At 41.7% G+C, this 10,536-nt stretch overlaps 1 protein-coding gene across 1 annotated transcript in view; it reads left to right on the top strand.

Moving 5' to 3' along the window:
• The window catches only part of ubald1a (UBA-like domain containing 1a), a 28,050-nt gene extending 20,240 nt beyond the window's left edge, over positions 1-7,810 (top strand). The window contains exon 3 of the mRNA XM_086194709.1: positions 5,562-7,810. Coding sequence (XP_086050835.1) covers positions 5,562-5,876 — 315 coding nt within the window. The 3' untranslated portion in view covers positions 5,877-7,810. The remainder of the gene's footprint in view (positions 1-5,561) is intronic.
• Positions 7,811-10,536: the final 2,726 nt, after the last annotated feature.

The raw sequence follows: 10,536 nt of genomic DNA, 5'->3' as shown, positions 1-10,536 counted from the left end.
GACAACCCACCCACTCAAACTCTCTTGGAGACTAAAACACTTTTTGAGAAAGGAATTGAGAAAAATTCGCTTCAAGTACTGTGATGAAGTCATTTAGAATAGTTAGTGATGATTCATTTTGAAAAAGAAGACACCCAGTCAACAAACTTGATCAATCAGCTACAATTTCTGGTGCTGGCCTGTCACTAGTCAAGCTACAAAGCAAGGGTCTTTGAAAACTGACTTGACAAGATTGTCTTGTTAAATGCTGTGACAGTGATATTACATCTAGCGTAATAATATATTATTACGCTAGATGTAATATCACTGTAACAGTTATGTCACAGCATTTAACAAGACAATCTTGTACATAACTGTCAGCCTGCTATTTTCCCCTGTGTTTTTCATGTATTTTATTTTTGGTGCAGACTGACCCAAAATGTCTTGAAACCTAACAATAACTTGATAAGTATTACTTGATCATGGCATTTAAAAAAAATCATTTTATTTACTTCATTTTATCAATACAAACAAACATATTGTTAAATTTAACTGAAACATATGAAACAACTAGAGAGCCTGAAACATGAAGGGGAAGCTACAGTCTAATGTTATATGAAGGTCAGTTGAGGTCACAAGATATAGGTGGACCCTCTGCACAAGCATGTTAAAGGATAGAAAGCTTCTCTTTTCAGCCGAGCACACACTCAGTATTTCTTACTCTTGAAATAACTCAGGCTCATCTGTTTGTGGACACACACACACACACACACACACACACACGCCTACAAGTGGAGGAGTGTTTAAGGTTTGTGGAACCACACCACAGCCCAGGCCAGGCATGTTTAGAGTGGTCACTGCCCGTCAGCCATGCGTTCCTCATGCTGGGCTCAGCAAACAGACTTGGAAGAGAGGGTGGACAGAGCCGGGCCACTGTGACCACAAGGTCCAGTCCCATCAACAGGAGATCTGTACTCTTTCCTCCTAACAACCATTCCCATGGCAACATCTCTCTGTTGGCTCTGTTTTGAACACAAACTCCCTGTCGCTGCCTGTTATTCCCTCTGTCTCTCCATCTGTATATCTTGAGCAAATGCTCTAAAGGGAATGGTGAGACCTCCCTGAACTCAGCTGACTCTTCCCAAATTTACAACTCAATGGTTTTGAGTCTGAATGTTTATTGTGTCACTGTAACCTCAGTGTACCTCAACAAGCTTTTACTTCTACGATCACTGAATTGGCACTTACAAAATATACAGCAGTTACATATATAATACAGTATATTTCTTTTCTCTGCATGTTTTAGCCAGCATTTGCAGACACAGTACACTGTCTGACATAGTGTTTGTGATGCAACTACACACGTGTGTATGTGCAAACAGGTAATAACTTATCAATGAAATATTAATCCTCTTGTGCTCAGGTTAGTCAAAGAATTGAATCTCAGTGTCTGCTTGATCTTAACAGCTCCTGCAGTATTTGTCTGTCCCCGCCTTGGTACAGAGAGAGTTAATCTGCGACTAGGCTGCTTAATACACACCAAAGGAAAATGCACAGTAACCTACTTCCTCAGCATGCTGCACCAGAGGGTTTTAATCTCAACATGTAGACCTTTGGTGTTGTGTTCTTTACTTTGTTGAGAAAGATAACCCTTGACTATCATGTAGTGTAATATTGTTGATTTGCACCACTCCTTGAAAACCTTGAAAACACAATGTCCTTTCTTAGAGAGTTTGGCTTGATTTAATTTCAGATACTACTAATTTCAGATGTCATGTCTCACATACTAAGGAGTAGGGCTTTAAAGCGTGATCACTGACAGTTCTGGGCTCTCTAATCTGTGAGCAGCAGTCAGATCCTCTGTCAGACAGCCTGGCACAGAAGACAGTTGCCAGTGTCTTCTGACTAGATCCTGTTCTGTTTGGGGTCATTACTGTCTGTGTCTCTGATTCTGTCTAAGGTCCTCGCACTGAAAAGCACAAAAGTGTGTTGGCTGGTGTTGAATCAAATTGTGCAACAAAAGCATGTACAGCCATTGTGTCATCGGCCTCACATTTTTCCCACTGTTTGGAACCAAGTGTAGAAATGAAAGTGTGATCTCTACATGAGCGAGTAAACTGTAGGTGTGTGATACCTGCTCATCTGTGCATGAGTACACAAAGGTGTTTAAGGACAAGCAGAAAAATGGTAGGTGTCAGCATTTTTGTCTCATCAGGATATAGAAGAGCCGTTTTGGGTCCTGCCTACCACTTGCACAAATTCAGACCGAGCTGGAGATTTAAGAAATCCAATTGTAGCCTCCTCTGATGGCTGCCAAGAACACGACCGCAGAGGTCACTCAAACATTCCAGGGTGTCGCTTTACGACAGGAAGCAGCTTCAAAGACATGAGCCAGCGTTTCCTGTCAGAGTGCGCAGTGGGCATGCTCACCTTTCATAACAGTGTACCACTCTGAGAAACGGACGGTGTCATTGCAGGACTAAGCTGCAAACCCCAGCACTTTTAGGGGGCAAGGTGGTCCAATTTCACCCCTATGTGGTTGAATCATGGAGCCTGAGACCCCTTAAAATGAACACTCTAGCATTTAACCTGAAGCTTTTAAAGACCTGACATAAAAAGGCATGTTAAGATTAAAAATTAAATTTTTGAGCTCTGGTGGTGAATGCAGTTATAAGAAAATAACCATTTGCAGGCAGGAAAATAACAATTTATAGGTCTGAGCATGCAAACCAGTTTTGCCAGATAGGAAAAATTAAGACATGGTGACAGATGCTTGAAGCCATTGTGTTTTGTTTTACTGCTTGCATTGTGTTGGGCATCAGCCATATGTGCAAATTGATGCGTGAGGTGGGGAGAGGCAGAGAATACTATCAGGTCTGTGACAATGGTATCCTGTTTAGAGCAGAAGGAGGTGGAGATGTACCAATAAGCTGGATGCTGAACCACTAAAGAAAAACAGAACAAGAATCGAAGTCCACTTTATTTGATGTTCTAGACCCACAAATTGTGGCCTTATTGTCAGGGCAAATTATCTTGAAAACACGCTAATTATCTGGTTGTACTGGTACAAACTGTTACCATTGACTATGCGGGTTTAACAGGTTAAACTTGATTTGGATGCAAGCTCATATTCTGTCATGTTAGCTGCAGTTAAATTCAAGTACATTTAATCTTATTTAATACTTTGCTGGGGAGCTGATAAGCAGTTTTCCTCCATTGTTTAGGCCTGGTGATTTTATGTTATTTAGTCACGTAGTGGCCTGCCCAGGCTCTTATTTTTAGCTGTCAAGCCCCTTGGCTACACATGGCTCCACCTCTGCACACCTGTGGAATACAGTAGGTTGTTGTTTTCCTGGTCACAAATGAAAGGAACCTAGTGGAGGAAGCAGAGCTTAGAGGACTGTGTGAGAGGCTGTATTAGTGAAGAGGATGATGAAGGCTTACTATTCCTGAGCTACCAAACATGTTGTTGGCATGGCCTGTTAGCTCCAAGGTGGTAGGTTTAGTGTTGCTTTTGGCACAGTGGTGTGTTGTGTGTGCTCGGGGCGTGCCACTAAAGGAACTCCTGGCAGCAGAATAATAAGACAGCTGGCACGAAGAAGGTTTGGAGCAGGTTCGCAAAAGAAACAGTGTGTGTACTGATCTGGCTTGTTTGTGTGTGTTCCACACAGTAATTTTAGTTGCTTTCCCCGAGTCTGGTCACCTATAATGCTCCCTGACAATCAAGTAGTTTAGTCTGTTAAATTTGAGTGGAAGTTGATTCATAGTTGAACCAGGCAGTTAATGTAAACATCATGTCGACCCCTCTGGGGAGCAAAGTTGCTGGTACAGGGAACAAAGTGAGCCTGGGATTCCCCAAGTTTTACGTTCAGTTATACAAATACTCACCCCATGCAAAAACATGCTTTTGAACATTTGTGGAGTACCATTTGGACAGTTGCAAGATTAATCCCTTTACAAGTACAGCTACAATACAATTTGATAAACTTCTAACTGTTTTAACTTATAATATGTATTAAAGGAGATGACGAAGCCAGCATTCATAAAAGAGGAAATCATCCCAATAAATCAGAAAGTGGTGCAGCCAGAGGACAAGCCATTCAGTTTTCTGAACCTTCGGTTTCATCATCTAAGCAGCAAAATCCCTCTTCCTGTTATTGGCATCAGGAATGGTTGTAACTATTGATACTGTAATTTTTGTGCAATATCCAAACAAATTTCAGTATTTTTAAAATAGCTTTTGTTAACAAATCCCTTTAGTTATTTATTGCAAGTATATACAGTATATGCCTCTCAAATTCAGTGAGACTGACAGCACCATGTCGTAAATTAATAAATAATTCCTGATTTTTGCCTTTTTTGGAGGGATTTTTTTTCCTCAGTTGCACAGCTACCATAATGTATCAGATTGTCTGTAGGGTGTCAAATATCACAGAATTGCTCTAGCGTGATTATGGATGGGGATTACTCATTTTTATTTATATTGATACCTTTTTTGAGATTAAGAAATGGTTGCAGTTTATAAATATTGCAAGTGATACTTTTCTATAGTGGAAACACAACTATAAAGTTTTAACAGATCAGGTATTGCTGTTGTTGCGGCATATAGATATATGACTAAAAGAAATACTGACATAACCAACAATTCAGAATCTAGATATTATGTTTAAGATAGATACTATGTTTTACACAACAACAACAACAACAACAACAACAAAAAGTCGATCGCTCCACAGCCCAGTCTGCATTGTATCGCTTCCAGTGCAGAGATATTGCCTTCAAAATAGAAGCAAGAATGTGTTGCTGTTATTGTAATAGTTTTAGCCTTTTTCTGAAAAAATCCTAACAGGAAGTCGTGTGATTCTGTCTGTCTTGCTCTGATTAGAGAACATCACTGCACCTCTCATTTGGGCTCTGGGCTGCATACTCGCCCCTCTTCTGTTATTACCAAAGTGATCACCCCACACACACACACACACACACACACACACACACACACACACACACACACACACACACACACACACACACACACACACTCTTACATGGAACACCTTTCCCTCCTCATAGGCTTATTACTCTCCTGTCACCTGTGCTCCCATGCTGTTGCTAGTCTAGCTAGTCAATCAGTATCAATAAGCTCAGACCCCACTGATTTGTTTTGTTTTTGTTTCAGATTATTAATGAGACCATCGTGATCCCCATTCTTAATCAGCATATGATCATTATCGTGGGCAAAGTATCATTAGTTGCTCTGTGATTCCTGTAATTAGCATGATCGATTAGCCATCAGATGTATTACATTTTGTCAATTGAATGTTTAACTATTAACATTTAACTATAAGAAAATACAAAATACTCGCCACGTTTTCCCAGAACTTGAGGTGGTAATTTTCGTTGACTGGTAGATGAATGAACGAGGTATGGTGTGTACATCAGACATTCATTACATTCATTAGACCAATGTAATTATGAGAATTGTTAAATATTAATGGCCTTACAATGTCTGATGGAAGCTGTGTAACAGTTTTTCCTCTTTTTGGGAAATGCATTAATTGTTCCCTGTCCCTACTCATTCTCAGATGTGCACCCCAGCCAACACACCAGCAACGCCCCCCAACTTCCCAGATGCGTTGACCATGTTTTCCCGGCTGAAGGCATCAGAGAGCTTCAACAGTGGCAGTCCAATGGCGGCATCGATGGCCACTTCGCCCCCTCCCCCTCAGGTTGGCGGCTGGGGTGTCTCACCAAACGTACCTAATGTGCCGCAGCCTCCACAAGGACTCTGGACTCAGGGGCAGCCTCCCACACAACCCTGTCCTGCCTGGCCCACGGGCGTCAACCCCCATGCAGGCACTGAGCAAAAGGCTAGCGTAGCAATGGAGGCGGAGAGATGAAGGGCACATGGGACTGAAAGCCGCCGTCTACCCTGGGGAGGGAGGGCAGGGTAAGCAGGGGATGAATGGCGGATGGCAGGGGTGGAGGTGATCATTTGATAATTTAACTTTTTCCCAAAACTGATACATCACGGCAAGACAGTTGGATGTGGAGAGAGTTGGAAACCACGCAAACCAAGAAAAACAGAAGAAGAGGAGACAACCAATGCAAAGTCAATACAAAAATAGAAAAAGATACGCACACACATAGTAATAAAAGAGCAACTTAGGTAGTTAATTCCTAAGTGAATGCATAGTTAAGAGAAATATTGTTGAACTAAAAAATGAGAAATCTGAAGAAAAAAATGTCACGCCCAAGGATTCTATGTGATGTTCAAGGACATACATGGCAGCAAATCAAATTTTCTATTTTTGTGTTTCTTTTTTTTCTCCCCATTTTTTTTTTTAGCTGGTGCTTTTTTTCTTTCTTTCTTTCTTTTTCTTTTTGCCCACCACTGGTGTTCTGTGTTTCTGCAACGATCTGTGCTGCAGGAGGAGACAAGAATTTGCAGTGTTTTAGATTGACTGAATGAAAAATCATCACGCACGAGAGTGCAAGTGTGTACGCATGAGAGCGGCTGGTCAGTTTGTTTTCAAAATGTATACACACACAAATATATATCTATAAATATATACACAGATACACACACATTAGCGCTTAGAGAAAATGCCTCCATATTATCATCCCCATCATTAAGGTGGGACTTCTCTTACCTCACCTGGTGGTCACCTGACTTCTTACAGCCAATCAGGGATTCTTCTTAAACCAACCATTGCCGCTGAGGACACAGTACATGTTTTAAAGTTTTTTTGTTGTTGTTTTGGGTTTTTTTTTGGGGGGGGGGGGTGGGGGGCTGTAAGGCAGCCGCCACTTTGTTTATGCTGATTCTCACTGCAACAGCTTTTCCTGACACACTTTTAAACCTTGACTCAAGATGACAACTGTATACTTTTCTGGAGATTTTGGGTATTACAAGAAAAATTATTCATGGTTTAATATAATATTGTTTATAATGCTGATCGTTCTGTTTTGTTGAGAGGTGAAGTGGGTGGCTTAACAGAGGGTGGGACTTCAGGGTTTTTTTTGCAGGGGTTAAAAGCAGCTAAAATGGATACAGATGAAAAAAAAAAACATGACTACTCCATCTTTGTAAACAGAATTGCCACTTTGCATGATGTGTTCATAACGTGTAACATCTTTTGTAGCAAACATACATGAGGTCGAGATGTGTTTATGGGAGGGGGTGGAGTTTGGTGAGAGGCTGGGTGTCACCGGTGTCTCTGGCTGAAAGAATATTTGACTTGTTAGAAAAGAGGAACTAAAGAATGAGAAGAAAGTGAGTGTGGGGCAGCTTGGGGAAGCCCACCACAGGCTGTTTGGGTACACTACAGACTACTTTCAGATATACATGCCCCCCTCAGAGGGGTTTTTACAACCTTTTGATCTCTAATCTCGACCAGTCCCTGGTCCACTGATACTGCTGAGGGGACAGTTCAGGGATGACCCTGATTTATGGCAATATATTAAATGCAGGGTCTGCCCCTGTTTTTAGTTTGTATTATTTTTTCAATCAATAAAGAGATAAATCAAAGATATTTTAAATAGCAGGGGGGGCTTTTTTAAAAGATACAAAGATGATTAGGGAAATTATGGATATAATAATAAATAATCAAGTTCCTTGATATTATTTAGACTGTTTCAGTTCATCTTTTTCAATGCTTCATACTTTATTTGGTTAAATCTGTGCGTTTCTGGGTGGGCCTGTTCCTAAATGGTTTCTCATGTATGTTTCCCCCCTTGTATGACTGTATGAGACCATTCCCACAATATTTGTGGACTACCTGATAATTAACTTATCATTTTTTTGTGAACCTAAATAAATATTGTATGTCAACCTACTCAGTACAGTGTGAATGTTGATTTAATGGGATCGGCTTTCAAAGGATCTACATCATTTGTCTCCTGATCAAGATGCATTTTTTGTTTGCGTGTGTTCAGTAATGTCATAACCTCAAGCTTGCCTGCCTCTAACACACTCACAAGCTACAAAGTCAAGTTGTACAAACCCCTCTTTTTTCTCTTCCGGTTTCTTACTGTTTCTCTGTGTGCAAGAACCAAGCAAGCCATGTGACGTTTTTGCTTCAAAAGATGGCAGGACCTCAGATGAAAATGCAGACGAGAGAAAAATCTTTTGAAATAGTGCAGTTCAGCTCTGCAGCCATCGCTGTCTTTGCTTGCCTGAATCAACTGCTCTTTAGATATCAACACAAACAAACACCAGCTGTCCACAAGCATGCGATACATAAACGCCCACCACACGCCCACAGATGCCGGTGGTGTGGTGGTTTAAAAAAAAAAAAAAAAAAAAAAGAGGGGAAAGAGAGTTTTGAATGTCCTCAGCTCAACTCTAGACTGCATCCTCTGTAGGAAATGGAAGGGTGTGTGATGGAGGGAGTCTGTGCCACAGTCGATGTTTGCAGCTGCTTTAAGTATCAGTGAGCTCTGGTGAATGCCAACAACTTGGCATGGTGAACTGCAACCCAAATGGAACAGCAATGAGCACTCATGGTTTGGCCACAAGCACCAGATAACGACCCAGAAATCTGCTGCCTGTGAAGGCAGTGATGCGTGCTCACGCTGCTATTATAAACCCCGTTTGCAGTCGATGTCTAACTCAGCAAGATTTCTCATTAATTTGTGTATTATTTTGTAGACCTTTATCTCAACGCTTACGCAGAAAACCCTTCTTTGTTCATCAGCTGTTGCCATTGCAGCCCATGCTTCATAACCAGCTCCTCTTCTATTTACTCAAAACAGAACATCAACGATATCCCTATTTGACCTTAGGATATCCCTGGGAGGATTTGTCACATTTTTCAAATACGATACCTCATATCTTTCCTTCAGTATACTGTACATTGACAAGCTTTGTCATCGAGTGGATCCCCTTTGTGTCCCCAAAGCAGCTCTTGAACCATCAGGATTAGAGTTAGGGTTTAGAGGGTTGGGCCTCTTGTATTCCCAATGTTCTCAGTCAGATTGAGGTATGGGGAATTTGCAGAACAAGTCAACACCTTGAGTTGGCAAACCGTTGCTGAAAAATGTATGCTGGGTGGCATTAAAGACCACCGCCATCAGGGTGTCAATACTGTTCCCATGATAGGGTGTAGGTGGTCTGCAACAGTGTTTGGGTAGGTAGTGCATGTTGAAGCAACATCTATGCGAATGCCAGGTGCCAAGGTTTCCCTGCAGAACATCGCCTCTGCTGGTTTCCCTACTTACCATGGTGCTGGTGCCAGCTCATCCCAAGGTAAACAATGCACACGCATAACCACACCGTCAGCCGCATGATGTAAAAGAAAGCTTTTTTCACCTGACCAGGCACATTTCTTCCATTAGAAATGGACCATGCAGTTCCAACATTCCAGTTCTTAAAACCCTCTCCCTGTTGTGAGCACTTTGCCTGGCACCACGCTATTCGAGCCATCATTAATTAACCCTCTCAGCAATTGTTGTAGCTTCCATATGGGGTCTGAGCAGATGGGCAAGCTTTGGCCCCCACCCTTGCATAGCTATGAGCCTGGAACACCCATATGACCCCATCACTGGTTAACCTGTTACTACTTGTGGTAAGTACTACCAGGAACACACCACAAGAGTAGTTTACATGACATGTGACCCAGTCATAATCGTCACAGTTTGTCCCTTGTCGGAGTCGCTCAGAACCTGAGCGTTAGAGCGTCTCACTATCTCCTCTTGAGATAAAGAGCAGTATTATAAGATAGAGCTGGGGTACCTTGTTCGCGGACTAACTTCAAATATCTCTGCTACACATGAATGTATGTCTAACATGTTAAAACTCTTCTGTTGACTATCTTCATTTGAGAATGTTGGAAAAAAAATACATACATATACTCTAGCATCCTTAAGGTCAGTGCAGGTGCCATTACAGTACAAGTTGCTCAAAAAGCTTCCTTGTAAAGATTGTTTTCTAAAATAATCTCTTTCAAAGGTTAAGACCAGAAAAATCTTGGTTGATGTTTAAGTAGGTATCACAGGCATGGGGCATCGTGGGATTTAGGGTCATCGGGTTAGAGCGTTCAATGTTTGGAGATCGGTGCTGTGGAAATGCATAGGTTTCCTCTAAGTAAGCAGTCTAGGGGAGACAGAGGACACTGAACACATTGTGGAGGTGAGACGCAGAATGGACACAATGACATTGGTTGAGTCTGTAACCTGGCACCTCCCCGTCTCGCTCTTGTTTTCACAGGTGAAGGCTCCAGGACTGAAACGATCAAGCTGCTGCTAGCAGTGGGACATGGGAGACACATTACATTTGTACATATACAGTACATGGACAGAGCAACTGGCAAATTAGGGCTGTGGACTGGCAAGGACCACACAATATGATACCTATCATGATACATGGGTCAAAACACGATTTTATCGTGATATACATGGTGTTAGATATGATACAGCAGATAATGATGGCCATAAGGCTGGACAGAGAAGACGTAGATCATTTCTGATGATACACTAGAGATCATAAACATTTTCTTGCAGTTTTGCTGCTGCTCTATTGCTGAAGTTGTTGTTGTTGTTAGCTGTTAGCCATTAGCT

The sequence above is a fragment of the Aulostomus chinensis genome, chromosome 23, assembly GCF_037954235.1.
Source record: "Aulostomus chinensis isolate RoL2024-O1b breed Wild chromosome 23, RoL_Achi_v1.0, whole genome shotgun sequence".
Classification (NCBI taxonomy): domain Eukaryota; kingdom Metazoa; phylum Chordata; class Actinopteri; order Syngnathiformes; family Aulostomidae; genus Aulostomus; species Aulostomus chinensis.
Note: the sequence above shows the minus strand (reverse complement) of the source record. Positions and strands in the feature narration are given on the sequence as shown.